Consider the following 21,832-nt stretch of genomic DNA (forward strand, 5'->3'; position numbering starts at 1 on the left):
GGAAACTGTGTCAAAATCTATTAAATCTCTCTTTCTCAGACACAACTTCAATTTTCCTTCCCTTAGTTTCATCTCATTAATCCTGGTTATTCTCATTGCAACACAGTAAAAATGCTTCTTAGGCCCGTTAAGTCTTCTCATCTCTCCAATCTTCAGAGACACAGATGACTACCAGGCCTCACCCTACCTTCTTAGCTTATTGCCAAGCAGTACACATTTAGCTCTTTTAATCTTTCCCCATAAATCAATCACTCCTGCTCCCTGATCATCTTTCCCCTTCTTCTCTGAATGCCTACCTATTTGTAGATATCTTTCTGACAATGAGGTGCCTAGAACCGAAAGTCCTGATTTCCTGTTTGTAACTGACAGGAACAGATCAATGCAGTAAACAAAATACAATGACCATGGCAACATTTAGTTCAAATTTAACTTGAACACAAAGACAATCATGTTTTCTGCCCAGTGCAAGTAGAGACAATATTGCTTTCCAACAATTTCTCGCATTTCTATATCAGGACTTAGGACCAGACGGTCCCCTGTAAACGGCAAGGCAACATTAACTCCACTGACACTATGGCAATTTACACCTGCTGAAGATCTGGCCCAAAATCTACATTTATAGACATGTAAGACATTATATATTATATCATGAAGGACATTCATTATCCACTAACATAAATGTTCTGCACAGAGATGAGAAAAGGAAAAAATAATGTCTGATAAATAATCATCTTGTATTTATAGTAAACTGACTATCATATTACAGGAGAACACACAACATCAAATGCTCATCATACTGACTGATGAGCACTGCAGGACATGTTTCGGATTCTCAAAATTACCACAAGGAGAAACATTCTTTTGGACATTTCTATCAACTCTGTTCAGTAGAAAAAGAAAAATAGCTGAATGTTACCTTCTGTTGAAGCAGCATCAATCATTACTCGTTGCATGAGTACTGGTTCCAACCCAAAATCAAACACTACGGTTTGGCGAAATGTTCCAAAGATTTCCGTGTTAAAGGCAATACTGACTTTGTATATGTAGTGATCTATTCCATTTTGGGCCATCTTTCCTCCTATCCATTCCTGACAGTTTTCTGGGACTTCTTGTGATACCTGGGTAGTGCTGTCTCCAGCAGATATTGCAACGATATTGAAATGAGGACGATGGGCATCATAAAGCAATGCCACTCGATACAGCATTCTTGCAGGCTACAGAGAAATGCAAACATTGAAGTGACAATAAATTCTGAAAACTATTTTATGAAGTGCTTCATCTGAGGCCAGATTAGGGGAGGCTAAAAGACTTCATTCAGCAGGCACAGCTGAGTCTCTGCACTCTCAAGAACATAGTGTCCCCATACCTCCCAGCATCCACACCAGCAATCGCCACCCCAATGGGGAGAAACAGAGTGGAGGTTGGGCCATGCCCCACTACTTCACTTTAAAAGAAGCATTTTGGAGCTGAAACACTAATTGCAAAAGTCTGTGGGTTTACTGGAGCAAAGAAATAAGATCCAAGTGCTGCAGCATGCTAGCTTTAATATTGATCCATTTTCAAAGAGGAGGAATCCTACCTTACAAGTGAGAGCAAATGTCCACGTTTGTTGAGACTTTTTGGTGGTGACAGTAACCGATAGTTCAGGATTATGCTCTACTCTCACTCCTTCTACACATTCACTAAGCTAGATTTAAAGAGAAAGAAACCTAGCATTAAACTTCTACAGACATTGTCAATAAAGAAGACAGTCAAGCCAAGTTAACATCTTAAAACAGAAAGCCTAAAATGATTGTTTCATAAGTTAAGGGTTGATTTCAGCAAAAACATTGTGCAGGATTCTAATATCAGCACCGGACAAGAACTAATTCCGATATACGCTAAATCAGAGAGGCAGACAACAATTAAGAATGTAACTCAACTACATCATGTTATGTACACAAAAAGACCCAAAACAACCATTCAGGGAGAACAAACACTACCTGATTTTCATAGGCATGGATCTCAAAAATCAGTTTAGGTCAGTCAGGTCTAAGATTTCAGTTGGAAACAAGGGTCTTATACAATAAGGCACCGAGACTGCATTTCCCAACAGATCCAATATTCTCAGTGATTTCAGTGAGAGTACTAGAGTACGAGGAGAGCAGAATCACGCTTTCTGCTCATTAATCCATTTGGCAAAGTGCTCACTTTTCCCAGATTTTATCAACGATAGACTGAAAACTCCTTTGTGTCAGTCATAAGAAGAGCTGGTTGACTGCTGCAAAACTAGTGCCACAAACATTCTTTGGACTTGCAAAGAACTGTTGGGTTTGATCAGATCCATAACACTTACTCTTCATAGTCAAATAAATTTGTTAGTCTCTAAGGTGCCACAAGTACTCCTTTTCTTTTTGCGGATACAGACTAACACGACTGCTACTCTGAAACCTTACTCTTCAGTATCCACAAACATTTGTATGACCAAATGAATGTTTGGAGAATGACTTTTCTTCATGCAAACTCCTGCAACTGCAAGCAAAGAAGGAGAATCACACACAAAAAGGAGTATTCACCGCTGAAAATTAATGCTTCAGTTTAAAAAGTACCACCATCCGAACAAAGAGCAGGAACACCACTGCATGACTTGGTTGACCCATCCTGCACCATGAATAGTCAATAAGAAAATGAACAATTTGCAATCAATCCACAAGTTGTAGTTCACAAACTCTTTGTTGAATTCCTGAGGAGAACAACTGCATTTGTAGAAACCACTCACAGCCTATGAAAGCTTTGTAAGCAGGAAAAGTTTCTTGGTAATGAATAATTCGACCAGTTCTAGTGGTAAGGACTGAAAACAGGCTCATCTGATAGTTTTAAATATGAACACAAAGAAGGAGTTTGTTTTCCTTACCACTTTCTCAGGAGATAATGAATTCATCCATTTCTCAATCAAGGTTTCCATATAACTACCCGAACATTGTTTGTTTTCCTTCTGTTGTTTTAATCTTATCAAGCGGGAAGCATATCGTTTTTGCCATTCTGTTAGCTCTTCCTGGGAATGTGCTGAAGTACACTGTGCACCATACCTGCAGATCCCTTGCTCTAAAAATCTACACAAAACAGGTAAAACAATTATGCCTCAAACTTTTCAAAGCTCCAATTTAAAAACAAACAAACAATAACTGAGATTTTACTTCAAAGAGTTTTCTCCTGGCTTTTGATTCTCTCACATAAGACATAAAATGGCAGGATCAGTCAATAGAAACTGGTTTAGTTACATATACATGTACATACAGGATTGTTCAGCAGCAGCCTCTCTTGCAGTAATGCCCATAATGGTATATGCAGAATTTTTCCAATTTAACCATAAAGGGCCATAAATCATTTTACTAAGAAACTTTTACTTTCAAATAAATATGTGCTGAACACCTAACAATGTCAATGACAAACTTTTCTCTAAAGGTCATGTTATTACTTATCAGATGAGTGCTCTTTCAGCAGACATTTTCTGAAGCAACACTGACATCATGTGGTTCTTTTAGTTAACTTCAGGTAGATATTGTGTAAATGTTTTATAGATAGATTTAGAAAATCTCCCAAAGGACATACAGTACTGAACACCAACCTCTTTGAAACAAGAGAGTCAGACCAAGTACGTGTACAACACTTTATTATGTTTGTGGATTTTTTTAAATAATGTCAAGTAATGTTCCCAGGTGATATCATTTTGCTTACACTTTAAAATTAAGAAATCCCTTTAGTACCATCTTATTGCCCACACACAATTTAAGAATTCCAGTTCTCTCAGAAAATGCTATGCAGCTGTTAGTCTACACTTTGCATTCAAATAGCTATATTATTTGGAAAATATTCTTGTAGCTAGAATTTTAGCATGTCAGCTATCATTATTTAAAGCTGTAAACACTTAAAAAAATTAGACTGGATGGAGGGAGAATTGGAGGATAGAATTTAATGTTTAAGGTTTGACAGTACTGTGAAATCATCTGGTATACAGCATAAACAGCAGGACAATCCTCACTTCCACATGAGAAACCTAAAATTGATTAATTAAAACACCACATGTACCAAACAGCTGACGACAGCCAACGATCTATACCATGATCTTGTAAATGTAGAAGATGTGTAACTAACTTTATGTTGAGTTTCATATATAAGTTTACACTACAGGACGAATTTAGACATCTTCCCACATTGATGTGTTTCTGAAAAAGAGGATGGATCAACTAGGTCAAAGGTCACTGATAGATACAGCATATGATGATTAATGTTATGACCTTCTCGTAGTAAATATATTATGTAACAATGCAAATTAGATGGTAAAACTGGAGCTATGTGATTGAAAAATCACAGAAAAACCTTGAAGCAAAGTGTCTGATATACAAGCCATATTTACTTATAGTTTATTATTTGAATTAGCATACTCTTTTCCTTTAAGAAAAGTTTAGAAAGTTTAAAATGATGCCACTGTGTTCTGACGCTCCAAGTATAAATTTTGTATGAAAGAAAGTAAACATTTTAGATATCATTTTAAGAGAAGTGTTCTCATGTTATTTACTTAAAATATTTTCACTGAAAACAATTCTTTGTTTGGATTTAAACATTCCCCTGCAATGTTTTTAATATCATTGTACCAGTGCATGAGAATTCAAGAGTGAAACAGATTAGAATAAAAAAGTGACACTGACTAGTCTATTTTCACAGACTAAACTAAATGAATGGCTAACAAAAAAACAATTTATAAAAATGTAAGTAAAATTAATTGTTTACATTTAAAACAATCTATACTATTACTAGCATACATGTAAGAGATTCAATTTTGAATGGATAGTTTTATCAACATCCCTTAAGAAACTTCAAATTCATTCCTGACCTAATAAAAACAATAAACCACAATATACACTGCTGGATATTTGGAATTTTTATTATTATTTAGAAAATGTTGACCCTTCGTATTAGAAGTGTTCTCATTTTCCAGAAAATATTTCTAGAAATAAGTACTTGGGTTCTTCCTCATCAGCACTTAATAGAAAGATACAGCACTTTAAATCATTCACCATTAACCAGTTTTGCACATTCTTTCATTTCTCAGTACTTCTAGCAACAATTACATTTATTTTACACATTCAGTTCCTTATTGAGTATGTCTTGCAATTCCTTCATTTCATTATCTAGTAGATGCCACATCTCTATTGCCATGTGCCACCTTCAAGACAACTGTGGTTTCAAAAATTAATATTCAGTGTTCTTACTGTCTCTTTATAAATAAACCTAACTCCCACAGCCAGAATTATAATAATCACATGGATTCACTAATCAAGACCTTCTTCTCAACCCAAAGGTAATAGTTCCTGTAATACAAAAGTAATCAGTGGACATTAGATTATATCCTCACTGGAACAAAATGCAGAATTGGGATTAAAAATCTGGCTCAAAATGCCACTCTTTATACAGGTACAATACTGAGAGTTAAAAACAGAGGGCCTGATTTTTCTAAAATGCTGCTACTTCTTTCATATGGCAAAAAAAGACAATTAGCAACATTCAAATAACCAAGTCCAGGAGCAAAACGGCAAACTTCACACGGTGCTCCTGTTATGTGTTACTGATTAACACAAAGAATGTCATCAAAAGGCTACCAAACATCAAGTTGTCAATCTCCCGGCATGATTACCAGCATGAAATTATAAAATGCTGACATCAATGGGAATTGCAGGTGCTCTGCACTTCTGAAATATCAGGTCCAAAGAGCCTAGATTTTCACACACTCAACCATACCAGCTGAAAAGCAGGTCAGATTGCAACACATCCTGGGAAATTAATTGATGTATACATGACACATGCAATGCAAAATCAAGTCACAGTGCAGGACTTCCCAGGTTAATGCATCTTTTGGCACTTTTACTAATGATAAAAACTACATACACAGGAAGCATGGTCTAATCCTAATGGACTGAGAAAGACTAGGAGCTAAGCCAATCTTAGCACAAATTGTGTGATCTTGAGCAAGGCATTTCGTGTGTGTGTGTGTGTGTGTGTGTGTGTGTGTTTCTCCCTCTGCAAAATGGGGCTAAACATACTTAAGGGTTGGTGTTATTGACTTCATTTTACAGACAGAGAAACTGATGTGCTGAGAAGCGAAGTGACTTACCCAGAGACACAGTGTGAATGGGTTCCCTGATCTAATACGTAGGTTATATCCCTTGACCTCATAGTGTCTCCACTCATGAATTAAACAGTTATCAGCAAATAAAAGAAATGAAATTATTCCTTAAACAGAGATGCTTCTCATCACCAATAAAACTATATCACTTTACCTCTTACACAATGTGTACTCCTCACTACTTGTAACGCCCCTGGGTGGGGGGCGGAATTGCCAACCATCCTGAGATCCTGTAGAGTAATGGGGGATTCTGGTTATTTTTCCAGTTGCCAGTATAAGAATTTTTGGTAGACATTCACAGGGTTATATGTTTCTGAACACCATCTCACAACATATAAACACACAAGCAGGTCTGCTGTTTCCCCATAGCAATCTATTGAGCAATTGATTTCAATACCTGAGAAATTTACGTGGGACGAAAGTTGGAATCATATAAAGCAAGTTACAGAAATTAATCTGTGGTATTGCCGTAACAAACTGACCAATAAACGTGGCCTGGCGTCTCCAAACAAAACTGGAGCTAAATATTCATGCAGGGTTCCCCTTTACTGCTAGTGTGTTCCCTCCAACTAAATGTCAGGGACAAATGATTGGGCCGTGCCTATACAAGACAATGGTGTTTCTTCAGACAACTACGGTGGTTCCATCGTCAATGCTTCACCATGCAACTCAAAGCATCTTTTAAGTACGTTCTACTTACCATCTTCCAAATCCTCCCCATGGTATCCTGAGGGTACTTTGCTAGCTGCTGCCTGCAATAACAAAGAAAAAAGATATGTTGGTTCATATATGAAGATTTTGACTGTAAGTTGCATTTTGCTACTGTGTTCATAAGAGATTTTTTTTGTACTGACTGTTACAATACAATCTCAACTAGTTCAAACAACATTCTGGTCACAAACCAGGGTCTCATGTTAACACGCCAGCAGTCACAGTAACTGAATGGAGGAAATCTAATGTGAACATTAAATCTACTGTACCACAGTGTACTTATCTGATGAAAGAAAAAAATGTAATTGTACTGTCTAAAAACTTTGGCCCCAGTTCACCACGACAACAAAGCTGTGTCCAATAGGAGCCAGTCACAGCTCGCTGAACCTCATCAATTCAGCCTTTGTGGAAGTAAGAACAGCAGGGGGCCTATTCTAACTTCTGCCACTGGTATAAGGCCCATAATGGCTCTTATGCCAGGGGAGGATTAGGCATGGTAAAGCTCTGCTACACCATGTCACCTCCCATCCACAACCACTCCTCGAACACCTGATATCCCTTTTTTCTACCTTTTACTGGGGTAGGAGAGGCAGCTGGTATAGAAAGCTAAAGAGGAGAGCTCTCTCTGGCTATTTTAAGATCAGTCCAAATCACTCATATGGCCTTAGTGGAACCGAGTGTGTGTCTCTTTTTTAAAAGCTATTGTTTAAAAAAGAGGGACTATTATTTTTGTGAGTGAATCATACTGCTGTTAGAGACATAAGAATTTAACATATGACACTGGCAAATGAAGTAGTGGGCTGGTCACTGAGCAGATTGTTCCAAAGCTGCAAGCAGATTCAACAGAAAGAGTCAAAGTGCAATCATTTCAATTTGCATCTGGAGTAAGAGTGAAGTCTTACAACGTACTGACACGTCTATTTATTTTATATTTAGAGGAAAAGAAAAGCAAAGATTTAAAGAATATGAACAAAGTCCAAAGTCCATATAGGAAAACAGTAATTCAAACAATAAATATAATGTTTAGACTAATCCCTCCCTCCTACAGATGTTGCTGGAGCATCTAGAATTTCCAAGTCACTTTAAGTCTTATGTCATGTTTAGGACACAGCTAACAGATCTAGTGGATAATTTTCCCTGGAAAGAGGAATCACTTTCTGAATCATAAGAAATAAACAGAGTGTATGTGGATGTTCACATTTTTCTCCAGTCAATACTGCAAGCCACAGTCAACCACCTTTCAGCATTTTTCTTATTTTTTCACCAAAAACAAAGATCCAAGACTGGTGTAAGGCTGCTTTAAAGATAGTGAAGACAGGTAGGCTAGTGTAGGCCATAGTGCTCAATACACCTTGTTCAAAGAGCACAGAACGAAACACCCTGCAGCCAATTGATCAGTTTTCACCTTCTTCCCAATAACATGCTTACTCTTACCGCTGTTTCAGCGAGCAGCATTTTTAGTCTTGTCAAATCTTTAGTTACCATCCCGTTCTAGGGAAAGAGAAAAACGTTAGTGCATTCGGTACATAAATCCTCTGCTATGGTAAACACAGGCAGCGAGGAACATTTTTTTCTACCCAATATTTGGGAAAGGGGACGGGCAAGAGGGGAAGACAAATGAGCTGTTGAGTTTTATTACATAATGGTAAATGACATACTGTGCAACACTGAGCAAACATTATTATGCAACAAGGAAACTTGCCCTTGATAAAAGCTAATCTTGAGCGACAGGTGTCAGGCAAAATGGGATACATGTGCAGGACAACTTGGTAAATAAACTCTAGGAAATTTGGCTGTCACCCACATGAAGCATTAATAGATTCCACATTCACAAGACAGTATTATTCAGAACAAATACCCTAGAGACACTGTGACACACTGGAAAAGGATTCAAGAGACCTGGATTCTATTCCCAGCATGGCCACTGGCCTGGTGGGTGGCCTTGGGCAAGACATTTCACTTCTCTGTGCCTCAGCTTCCCCATCTGTAAAATGGGGATGATGATACTGACCTCCTTTGTGAAGAGCTTTGAGATCTATTGATGACAAGTTCTATATAAGGGCTAGGTATTATTACTATTATTATTGCTATTAGAATATTTACTCCAGCTCAGAGGAGTCAATATCAGAAATTCACACTGCTGTATCCATGATCTAGTCACTTCTCCTCAAGAAGCTATTTTGCAAATTGATTACTTTTACAGTCTAACAACTCTTTCCATTCTGGAGTATGTTCCCTTTAACTGTTCTGTAGCAGCTTTCACTACAAATTAAGTGTTTGCCTTACTTCAGATAAATTCATTTCAAAGGATTTTACTTGGGATTCCCTTGAATATGAAGTTATTTTTCAATTAGAAGGCTATCTCATAGACATGGAAGGCACAATCCTGAACTCAGGAGTTCTGATTCGGGTCTGTGGTTTCATTTAACTGACCACTTGCTGCATTTATTAATTAAGTGCCACTGAGTTTGTTAGATAGCAGATTGTTATAATCGTCCTTTATATTCCCCTTTACTACAGAGCAGCAGAACGAAACTCAAATATCTTTACTGCCAATCTGTACATTTGATAATCCTCATACACAGAGCTTTTATTTGAAATGCTATTCTATTTCTTTCCAAAAGCAGAGTTCACAAATCCAACTTGTAGGGCTCTTATATAGAGCATAAAGAATTTAAGTTACTGAGAAACATTCCCTTATACTACTGTGGGGGAAGCTGGATGCATTCCAGTTTCTGCAAGTAAAAACACTCCAAACTTTATTCATTGAATTACTCCACACAGACATTGGTAGAAGTCAGTAAACCATTTTCTGACTTTACTACTCCTATTGAAAACAATCACGAATGATGATCTTTGATCTGTCATGAGATCATAAGTTTCAGCTTGGGCGTAGGGGCTTCACTTGGAAAGACCAAGCTAATTGTCAACCCATCATAACTGTAGAATAACAGTCTGAAATGCACTGCCTAGGTAATGGAGTATTTGGCTATTTACATTATTTTTTCTGAAGGCAAACTACTACTAAAAGACATGAACATGTATGTCAATCCTTTTCATTCTTTTTGTTTATCTTCATAACCATATCAGATAAGCTTCAGATAAATAACAGTACCATTATTGTCAGAGATTGCATTATTGTAAAAAGAGAATATATCTCAGGAAATTTGTTTTACCATCAGGAGGAGTGTATTACCCCAACATAATGTATTCCTCTGCCGTTACAATATTTATGTTCAAATTTAGATTTCTTCAAAACTAACCAATCATCCACATGCAGTAGGATACGCAGGATGCCTATTTGTTCCTTGCACAGCAACCCAATCTTAGATGTTATAAAGGGGTATAACAGGAAGAGGCATGTTTACGGTCAGTGTCACGCTGCATGTCAATCAATCCCAAGGCTTGTTAAAGATGCCAGGATTCAACAATGGAAGCCCTCCAATCAAGGGACAACAGCCCCAATGTTTGACGGGTGCTACAGCGATCAACCACAATAGGGAAAACAAGAGCCCCTTCCCAGATGAAAGTGAAAGGAGATTTGTATCACCAAACAGTTCTATCAAATATTTTAATCTTCAAGTAGGCTTTAGATTTTATACTCTTTAGAGCAAAGGCCCAACAATTACTTGGCACAGCTCACATATTGTACAGCAACAAGTGGGCTTATGGTATTTTATATATTTTAGTATTAATGCTGCATGTTCAAGCTCTTAAATCATTCAATAACTATAGGAACAGCCTTAAAATGATAAACTTATTAAAATTAGAAACTTGCTTTCACAATAAGTTTTTTTGCTTTTTCTTGCTAAGGCCTGAGTTTAGGGTTCTGGATTTCTCCTCAAGGAGCTTTTGAAGTCATTAACACCTCTGAGAGCAGAGCAGAGCCTTCCTTACACTACCTTCGATGTTAGTGTTACCATCAGCTCACACAGGAGAAACTTGGTGCGCAGATACTGAAACTGTGAGAAACTGAACACAGATAGTAAATGAGAACCTAATCCTGTGAAGGCTGATGTACGTCCTTAACTTTACATGTGACTGGAGTCAGGAGACTACTCATGTGCATGAGGTAAAGCACTTGTGTAAAGTGCTCTCCTGGATCAGGGCCTAAAAGAGGAATCTTGAATTCAGGTCCCAGCAAGTGAGGCAAACAATTTTATTTTAGAATCAAGTATTTGGATTATTTTCTGTCTCGAACAGCTGTGAAGTTTACTTAAAAACAATTTGGGTCATCTTTAAAAAATATAATCACATCAATGTGCTTTCTGCTATGAAAGCTGAACTTAGTCAACTGAACCACAAACAAAAAGGTCTCAGGTGGATATTTAAAATACAGGCAAAAAGGATGGAAATGCATGCTCTGCTCTATTAAACTGCACATGTATAAAAATTCCATTCCATGGGGATTAGATGCAGACAACTAATTTGAACATTCTACTGATTTGTAACAAAAGTAGAAATCCGCAAAAAAGTGTACTGGTTCAGAAACATTGGTTAAGCAACAACCTGGGCTCTTGCTTACATATGAGCATCTGAATATTTTAATATACATTCATCCCTGGATTTTCCATATGAACTATTTTATTGTTATCTATTGGTCAAAGAGCCATACCAAGGTTTGATACTAAATTACCAAAAAAATTCAAAAGTAATTTAGTTTTCAAGTTACGTAAATTAAATCAGATCCACTTACCAATGATTCGCCCATCAGTGATTTGGAAAGAACCTTAGACACAATTTGTAGCTTCCCTTTAAGATGCATGCAGCAAAGCACTGCACGGAAAGAGCCATCTCCCTTGGCCAGTCCCTCTCCCAGCACTGAAACACAAAGCACCTACTTTTAGCCCCACCAAAAGACAGTAAAAGCTTAACTAAATCCTACTCAGTTTTCCCTTCACCTTTAAAGCTAAAATGTCATCTGAGACTTAGGTTCAAACTTTCCCTTCCTGATTTGGCAAGGCTTGGACCGGCTTTGCCCTCATGCCTCCTGTCATTTAGCAGTGACATCTCCCACCAATTAAGAAATTATGTAGATGAGCTCGAAGGAGATGCAAACCCATCATCCTTTAGCCAGAAGGGTGGTGACAACACCCTTGAAGTTAGAGCACAGTTACTTCAGCTCTTTGACAAGGATACAAAGGATCTCCCTCATCCCTCCAAGAGTCAAAACTGCAACAAAGTTTTGGTGATAAAAACATGCTCCTGAGGATCCATTCACTCTAGCAAAAAGCATACTTTATAATTTGCAAATTTACCAAACCTCTTCACTGGTCAATCGCTCTAAAGAAATTAATATTCTTGCTACTTTAAAAAGAAATAGTCTAGGTGACTTGGTATTCACTCGTGCTGCAATAGGAATGATTGTTTTAATCCTGATATTTAAAAGCTTCATGTAACAGTAAACTTTGTACCAGTAAACTGTGGGATTAGATAGCTAGCCAAACAGATACTTTCCTTGACATTTGCAAGAGTAAAAGCATTTATTTCATGATATAGAAATGCTCCAGCCTAGTAGTAATAACACTTAATTATATGCATTACCTGTCCAGAAAGAAAAGATCCTTTTAAAGAGACTGAAACCTTACGTAAAACTACGCATGCAAACTGTAATAATGTAAGAAGGCTGTTTGTAAAAGTTACAGTCAAAAACATACATTGTTGTTATTGCAGTCAATGTCACCATTTCTGTTTCTACTGCCAATCACCAGTTATTCAGTTCTTAGATGTGTGTTTCTCCCATTAATGCTAACGGGAAGTTTACAGGCACAAGGACTACAGAATTAGATTATCAAAAAACAAATCAATTCTCCCACTTAATAGGTGTACATGTCATTAAGGGGAATTATGTGAACATATCAGGAAAGAATAGTCCCAAAAGAACATCTATATCAAAAATGACAGGACATGTTTTCAACTATATAATGGCAACCAAACCCTGATTTTAAGATGCCCAAAACATAATTCTCTGCATTCAAATTACACTGCGGCTGCTGACAACAATTTCAGAACAGAGACTTACTTCCCAAACCAGAAGGAAAAACAAAGCTACAGAAACTCAGTTTTAAGACGTATGACAGTTAATAATTAGGATAACACACCTCAAACTTTAGATACTCAATTAAGATATTTTATATATTTAATTGCATGGAGTTATTTAGCTAAAGCATTCTGTTGCAGTAGGCCATCAGTTTGTAACTTTTCATTTTTAACAAAATTCTTTGAATATTTATGGAATTATTTAAGAGATTCACTCTTACAGTAAGCCCTTGTGCTTCTATCAGTAAATACAACTGTTTGTAGAGAATACATACTTCTAGTGTGCATGCTAGAGCATGCATTTCATTCCTTTTAAATCAAAATGAAGTCATTGGTGTCTGCAATATGTCAAGTCTTATAAAAAGTCATAACTGCAGATTGAATAAAGCTTTTTCTGTCAAAAAGGTTTGTGCATACTTCAATGGATACCGTTATAGCAGACAGGCCTAAACCTTGATACACGCATGGAATTTTTATTTTAAAATGTCCTTTCAATAGTAATAAAAAACAGACCCACTGAGACAACCTCTGCAGCTGTCTTGAAATGCTAGCTGCTGGGACAAGATCAATTAGGGCAATACAATCAAATCTGTTTATATATATTATAAAAATCATTTTGGTATAAAAACCTGTTCTAAAATTACATATTTTAAGACCTGGAGGAAAAGAAGATTTGTATGTGTAATATGCTAGTCCAGACTTCTGTCTAGAACAGCCCTTTAAGTGGTCTGATTTTAAAGGCTCATCATGGCCAGAACACTGTTTAATTTTTTCTCCCTACCATGCATTTCAAAAGAGATCTATTTAAATTAAAAATACGCGTTAATCTGCTCTACTGTTGCATATTTTTTTTAGCAATTCTTAACTGTACAGCTCCTTTGAAATATTCAGGTATCTGCTATACATGCTGAGAAGAAACAAAGATAGTCTCCCAGTGTAAGCCACAAAGCTGTCTCAAGGATAAATCCTACCCTTACTACAATCAATGGTAAATCTTCCATTTGACTTCAACATGACCCAGATTTGATCCTCAGAATATTAGTCAATGAAAATACAATTAATTGAATGGCATTCTCTCTTCTCCCTCCTCTAGCCATTATTCATCCTTCCATATATCTCTTCTTGGCTCTTTATTTACCGTCAGGAAGGACAACTGTGCAGGCCAGTTCAGAACAATGCATCTCTGGCTCTAGCAGCAGATACAATAGGTGGATTTTAAATATAGCAGACTGTTTTAAGGACAGCATTGCATATGATGAATACACAGAAAATATTCAGAAGTGATAAAGTCTCAATCATCCCATCAAGCGAATACATCTATAGTACAAGTAATCACATAGTCCCCATTTAACAATTGCTTTCAAACTCAATCAGGGCTTGGGGGAAATCTCAATTACAATTCAAGATTAGTTAAAGAGTCAGAGCACCAAAAGGTGGGACCTACCCACAGTACAATTTATTTCCCAAGAGGGTGCTAATAAAGCCTGATTTCCTGCCCAGTGAAATCAATGAAAATAGTCTGATTGTTTTGGGTTTTGGATCAGGTCCATAATAAAAGAACAGAACTTTAGCACGGATGGTTAATTCCTCTGTAAGACTCCAATTCAATAACGCACGAGAATACATATTTAACTTTAAGTATGGGCTTTACTACACATGTGCTTAAGTGCTTTGCTGAATAGGGATGAATTTAAGCATCAAGTCAAGCACATGCTTTGCTGAATCATGGCCTAAATGCAGATAAAACATTTATTATTTATTCTCTGGGAAGGCAGGCAAAATTGCCAACTTCTTCTTGGTCATCAGAGGGATTCACGATCCAATGGTCAGCTGCCACCCTCCACAGCAGAGGTGGCTGTATTTCAGTGGGGTTGTACTTACATTATAAACCAAAGCAATAATTTGGGTAGGACAATTTTATGACATTAAAAAAGCAAATATTTTGATATTTGTTTTGGAATGTTCTGTAATCCAGAGAACTGATTACATGTTGTTAGAAATCACAATAGATAAATAAATCAGCATACCATGCCTACAGTCTTCATCTGCTTGTCCATAGTTTTTCTGTGGGGGGGAAAAAAAGGTTTAAAAACAATATTATTCCAATTGGAATAAACGACTTCCTGCGCCAATCAGCAACTCCCTCTGAAACGTCAAATAACCCATTTTCTCTTTCACATTCTATTTTTCAAGGTAGAAAATGTGATATAGTTGAAGGTACATTAGTTTAACTTGAACTTCAGACATGGGTCTAATACATTCACCTTTAGAATGTTGTCTTTTTCCAGGATTTTAACTAAATGGATGTTTTAAGAGAAGAGGTGTCTGTGTGAAGCCATAACATCCGGAGGGAAATATAGAACTATCATTTCCCATGTTTGCTTAAAATTCAGACTGTTGCCTGTGAATTGTACAGTTTACTTAATCTTGCACTAATATGGTGTGGTCAGAACCTGCAGGGTACATATTGTACTTGAAAAAATCACAGTTTGTACATACATGTTCAGTAGAGACTTGCGAGAGCTTTGCAGCTAAATTCCCTGAAGATCCCATTCAGATGGGCAACCTTAATTCCGGCACTTCCTAACTTTGAGTGCTTGACTTTGCAACCTTATTAATTGTCTTTTAATATAGTTTTTATGTTACTTTAATATATATAATGTAGTACATTATTAGTGAATATCTCTGACCCAGGAATAAGTTTCACCAAAGTTAAAATACGTTTCTATTGTTTCTTTAATCAATCATTTATTCAGATCCAAACTACACTTGGGTCCCAATCCTGCAAGCTAGTACACACAGGTAAACAGACCCCTGCAAAACTGAAGCCTTACATCTGCTTTTGCAAGGAGGGGTTTTATGTCCAAGCAACATGACAATGATAATAAGGTTCTGATTTCTAATTAAACATTGAAAGATAAAAGGCACTTGATTCTTCTTCCCAGGTCACCTGATACTATTAAAGAGTCGCACTCACAAGTTGTAAAAAAGAAGCAATTCTATAGAGAAGACTCTCAATTTTTATGCGGTTGATTTCAGCCTGGCATGCTTCCGGGAAGTGAGCTGGGGGGTACTGGCTGAGGGAAAGGAGTGCCTCCGTGCAGTGCTTCACAGCCACTTCATAATCCTGCTGTTTAAGTGATTCACATGCTTGTTCACATGACTTCTCTGGTCTTCTGTCTGCCATGACTCAGGGACAGAAATCCTAAAGAGGGGGCAAGGGGATGATAAATGTTATACTGGTGATCAGATCTTGGCAAGCCTCCTTCTGTTCTCACTTTCAAGGCACCATAATCTCACCCCATCTACTCAGCTCCACTCATGTTTCCTACTTCACCCCCTCCTACTCCCTAAACTCTTCCTAATCATTTCTTCATACTGTTCCTTTTATCACCTCCCCTCTTGCTCTTATTTTTGGCCAGGATTCATCAGGGTACATAAGCACATGCTGAACTTTAAGCCTGTGAGTAATCCCATTGGTTTCAAATTAGGCATGTGCCTAAGTACCTTACTGAATGATTACTCACCCAATGCTCTGTGCCTTCATTAATGACACTCTTTATCCTTTGAGAATAACCTACTTCCTAGTCACCAAGTGTCCTTTCTCTCAACTTTCAATCCTCTCCTCCAAGCCACCCCTCTCTCCAGGAGCACTTTTGCTCTTAAAGTATGTAGTCTCAGGCGAGTGGGTGAAAGTAAATAAGGAAGAATTTTAAGTGGCTTTGCTGTTCATTTCCAGTCTCTCTCATGTTCTATTCATATTGATGTCAGATAGAGCCCAGAGGTCCCAAGTAGGTGAGGTAGCATTATGCTTGCTGCCATCTTGATTTTTTGGGACTTTTGAGTTTTGTTTTTTAAAATGTAGTCTTTTAGAAAAGAAAGCGTAATGAGGAGGGGTAGGGGCTAGCTGGATGCCACTGAAACTCACTTTCAACGATTTAAGGACATTTTTTGTTTGAGATAAAGTTTATATCCAAGGTGGTCAGGATTATCTGCCAAAAATATACCTGGTCAGCAAAGCACAAAACCTTTCAATAACTCCCCTTTACAATATCATCCCTCCCAAGACCAAACATTTAAATATAATTCACAAGTTCAGGACAGCTATTTTAGTTTAAAATGGACTTGACAAGAATTTGTTTTGACAGATGAAGCAGGGAATGATGCAGTTTCTCATTTTCTTTTTAGCAAGCAGATCACCTTTGGCAAATTTTCCTAAAATAAATTATCTCATATTGTTATGAGACTATGTATGTATCTTATAGATATAAAATCAGCTTTTGTGATAGTTTAAAATAATTTCCATCTCTAGGACATCTAAATAATTCACTATTAGAAATCCTCATTATGTTTGATCTTTCTAGGTCTTTATCAATCTAAGGTGCCTGAATTCCAACAAGTCTAAAGCTCAAATAGATAAGAGCATGCCTTTCCCATTGAAGTAATCCACTGTGCCTTTTCACCCATTACCACATGCTCTTTCACAGCCAATGCTTAAGCAGTACAACTGTAAAGAAGAAATGTTCAATGTTTTACAGCAGCATGGTGTAATCCTCTGTTTGTCTTGTATCACTCTTAATTTAATTTTCAGAATCACAAGGCAAATGAATGTACAAACAATGTTTAAAGACTTGTCAGAACAATTTTGACTGAACCCATCTTGTTTTGACATGTTAGAGATGGCTGTGTGTGTAATACATATGTCACAAAAATAGAGAAAAGTAATTTTGTGTTTTCTGCCTTTATCCTGATGAAAGACTATAACTTTACCTTCTGACTTAACAGTGATCTTCCCAATTCTACTCTCACTCACCCACCTAGAGCTTTACCTTTTGCTGATGGGAATAAAATATCATTCATGTTTTCATTATCATTGTCATGGTAAGGACAAGCAATAGATTTTGTGCACTTAAGCACACGAGTAACCTTATTCACCTGAGTAATTCCACTGATGTCAAAGTTACCCAGATGTTTGCAGGACTGAGTCTTCAACAAGTATAACAAGGAGTCCAGTGGCACCTTAAAAACTGTGGCTACAAACTAACATGGCTACTCTTCTGATATTCAACAAGTATACATTTTCATTACTATTTTGGAAGGCAGACTTGCAGTTTTATAAAAGTCAGTAACTATGATTAAAAAAATCATTTGAACCTTATTTAAAACTTAAAAGTAATTGAGGCACATATGCAAGTATCCAAGTTTGACTATCCTAACACACTATTCCTGCTGTGTAAGTGGCCACTTATGTCACATACTACTGTTTCCAGTCCCTGACTGAATGACTTACAAAATCAAAGAGCTTTCAAGATGGCTACATGAATACTTCCAGTCTGGCAATTCATATCCCACTATTCAGAAAGGATGAAATCCCAGCCCCATGAAGCCAATAGGAGTTTTGCCATTTACTTCACTGGGGCCAGGTTGTCAACTCAAATGTTTTCTTTCCACAAACATTCTCACAAGCCAAATTTTGCAAATGTTCACAAAATCTAAGCAGATTCACAGATTTTCTTCACATGAAAGTTTGCAAGTGCTTTTGTACAGTGCACACCCAGTTCTCATGTGTCCATAATGTAAATGGAATGAAAATGGGTTCCACACTTGATTGGTTGATTCCACCAGCAATCACTGGCTTGCAATATATATACACACACACATATGTATATACATATATTTAGTTTCCAGTATTTAGCTCCAAGCTGTGGAACCAATTAGCAGATGGAATAGAAAATTAGATCTACCATAGCCTGCAATGTTCACTTCACTCATGTTTTTGCCCATAGTAAATTTCACAGCCCTGGGAGTTGCTCCAGTATTAGGAACCAGTAATTCCTTGGAGGAACCACAAATGAAGGAATGGGATTGGCAGCTGGTTCTCTGAAAGACTCAAAAATTTAAATTACATTATCCCACTCCAGGGCTGCAAAAAGAGGATTTCACTTCCTCCATGGCACTTTTGATTTCCTAATTCCTGCTCCACCACCATCATATAAACAAAACTCCTAGGACAATTGTCTCATTAAAGCTCTTTACTGTTTGATGTTTTTGTCTCAGCAGCCTAAGAGAGCTGTATATGCTCCAGACCTTACTTTAACTGCCCTAGGGTAGGAGGCGGTAATATACTTATAACTGATAGGCATATAGTTTCTTCAGAAGGTAGGTTGTTTAACCCTTCTCCCACAACATGTTACAACACAGAACAGTTATTCCAGCTTTGAGATAATTTTACTCCCAGGGACCACTATGGTCACTGAGCAGCCATGCATCAAGGTTAAAAATATTCTGGAAATTAAGCTCACCACCTACCAACTGGCTCTGCCACTTTTCACAAGTTGGCACCTTGTAAAAGAAAAAAAATTGTATTTATAAATTGTCTTCTACTGGACGGCTGAATTCTTGTTGAATCAGCTGGCCTGAAAGGGAGTCAAGTTCCACACCCTGAGCAGTGGCCTTTCATGCTGAAGAGGCCATACAATTTCTTTGGGTTAACACTTATCCTTAGAGAGTATCTGAGGGGCCATAACTGAGCTTTACCTAACCCAGAGTTTTGGTTGGACTGTACATCTATTGGGCTAACTGAGTCACAGGCTCTGCATTCAAGGGGACATCAATGCAGAATGCTGATTATGGACACAGAAGATCTACAGAACACAGAAATAGGTAGGGAGCCTCAGAAGGGTAATTTATTAATTGAATTTAATCTTAAGAAAGCATGCTGATACTTGGGCAAAGTATGGAAACTGACAAATTTAACCAGGAAACAAAGACTAATTTCATTTTGTCATTCATAATTCACATACTCATATTGACAAATTCTGCTCATTCAATTCCATCCACATACACTCCAGGGCATGTAGACATTTAAGGTCAGACATCTTTCAGAACTTGCCTATTTTGGTACCAGAGCGCCCCACAGACCAACAAGCAAGAATAATAAATATTTGTATGGGCATGGGAAGGAGGCAGTTGTTAATGGAAATTTTGATTTTCAGTTCCTCAAAGGTTTTTTTTTCATACAATTCAAATACAACAGTATAATTTCTAATTTATCCTATGAGTAGGCACAGTGTAGCACAGAATTAGGAGTCAGAGGATATGAAGTTTATTCCCAGCTGTGCCAAAAAGTGCTTTGAGACCCTCACATGGAAGTGCACATTTATATAATTATTTTAATTTAGCAATTGTAATAAAGCATCAACATTTTAACTATGCTTTATGCAGTCTTAGGGTATGGTTTGACACTACAATCCATGTGATAACACAAGACTAAATACCACACAGGCAAGAGTTTAGGTAGTTCTTCCCTTGGATGATTCAAGAAATTGAAGAGGTCTTTTAGCTCCTCCTCCAGCACCTTCTGGAGAAGGCACTTTAGCAGGGGCAAATTTACCTAATAATCCATTCCTCCAAGTTTTGGGAGGGGCGTTGGTCTGGTCCTCCACCCCCAATAAAGCATTTCCAGCCTCAGTGTTTTTAAAGCAGTAGGAAAAGAAGGAAGAGCTATAAACAACAAAATCATCTAGCTCATTTATTCTAATGTAAATGCCATCTTTTTTTGGCACACAAGAGGCTTTTGAAGAATTACATCATGGCTGGATAGTTGGTCCAACAACAAACCAAAATTAAGTGGAGGAGGAGAGACAGCAGAACTGAACTACAAGTTTAGTATTTTGGAAGAAGTACAGCCCATGAGTGCGCACCACTACACATCACAGCTTAATGGTGTATTTTATGGAGCCAAAGCCTATGATAAAGCAGACAAGCTGACAGCTAACCAGCTAAGGCAAACAGATGCAGGTACGTTCTCAATCGACTGTAGAGAATCCAGACAGACAGATCACTATCTACCTAGTCAACCAACAGGTGATGTGGCCCGATCCTTCTAACTGCAATGGCACAAGGATTAGGACCAAGGTCTTGTATGCACATTTACAAAGTAGGCAATTCAGTAAATATTTGCATATTTTAACAAGCATTAAAGTCGAAGATTAATAACAGAGCAGTGATGTCCAACCTCTGGCCCTGCAGAGCAATGTGTTAAAAAAAAAAAAAACACGTAGTTGATTACAAATTGAAAATGAGTTCCCTCAGCCACACCCTGAAATTTTTAAACTGAGGAGTTCTGAATCAGACCCATCATTAGGCAGAGGAAACAGCAGACATGGCCTCCCCAACTGCCCCCCACTACTTCTCCTGCCCCCCAGAACACCTCTGCTCCGAGCCACAAGCACTGTTAGCAGCTCTTGTCCCTTCCCTTTAGAGCTACTCAGCAGCGCACCCCTGCTGACAGCCTGCTGCATTGCAGCAGAAGGGATAGAGGGATAAGGCAGCTCTGCCTGCTCAATTGTCTGCTTCTCTGCCAAGCTGTCAGAGCCACAGGAAGAGCAGGATAGAACTTGAGTGGCCTGAATTTAGGGAAATAGTCAATTGTGCCTCCTTGCCCTTTATGAAATAATTTGTTTGGCCCTCAGGCTGAGAAGGCTAGACACCATTGTGGCAGAACTATCTAGGGAGCATAGAGTTTAAAGACATTTTCTTACCAAATATAGGTAAAGCATCAAGTAAAGATGGCTTCTTGGCAATTATTTTAAAGAGACAACAAAAGCCCAATGGAGGTTTCTTTTATTATGATTATTACTAGATTTCACTTAGAGTACCTAATTATTAGAGCTAAGTGAGTGGCTGATTTAGCACGAAAGCTGTTTTTGTCTACCTTTTAAATAGGTACGGATCACAGATCTATAATGACTTAAACACAAAAATCTATGTTTAAATCATTTAAGAGTGAGAAAATAAGCTGGCAGCAGAAAGGAAATTCAAGATTAAAGACCAGAACACTACCAATGGAGAGGGGTTGGTACCAAAATATCGCAGTCTAAAACATTAATAAAAAGAAGTTACTAAATGGATTTTATT

General features: G+C 37.6%; 1 protein-coding gene across 6 annotated transcripts in view; it reads right to left on the minus strand.

Annotated features, from left to right (window-relative positions):
• The window catches only part of HELZ (helicase with zinc finger), a 149,483-nt gene that overhangs the window by 110,918 nt on the left and 16,733 nt on the right, over window positions 1-21,832 (minus strand). For 3 of the 6 annotated variants that reach the window (XM_073310830.2, XM_073310828.2, XM_073310829.2), the window contains exons 2-10: window positions 15,891-16,118; window positions 14,941-14,977; window positions 11,571-11,695; window positions 8,309-8,365; window positions 6,864-6,915; window positions 6,318-6,393; window positions 2,894-3,092; window positions 1,580-1,687; window positions 917-1,214 (exon numbers count right to left, since the gene is read on the minus strand). In XM_073310830.2, coding sequence (XP_073166931.2) covers window positions 917-1,214; window positions 1,580-1,687; window positions 2,894-3,092; window positions 6,318-6,393; window positions 6,864-6,915; window positions 8,309-8,365; window positions 11,571-11,695; window positions 14,941-14,977; window positions 15,891-16,100 — 1,162 coding nt within the window. In that variant the 5' untranslated portion in view covers window positions 16,101-16,118. The remainder of the gene's footprint in view (window positions 1-916; window positions 1,215-1,579; window positions 1,688-2,893; window positions 3,093-6,317; window positions 6,394-6,863; window positions 6,916-8,308; window positions 8,366-11,570; window positions 11,696-14,940; window positions 14,978-15,890; window positions 16,119-21,832) is intronic. The other 3 variants (XM_073310832.2, XM_073310831.2, XM_073310834.2) reach the window with 3 other exon arrangements.

The sequence above is a fragment of the Lepidochelys kempii genome, chromosome 14 (assembly GCF_965140285.1).
Source record: "Lepidochelys kempii isolate rLepKem1 chromosome 14, rLepKem1.hap1, whole genome shotgun sequence".
In the NCBI taxonomy this organism is placed as follows: Eukaryota; Metazoa; Chordata; order Testudines; family Cheloniidae; genus Lepidochelys; species Lepidochelys kempii.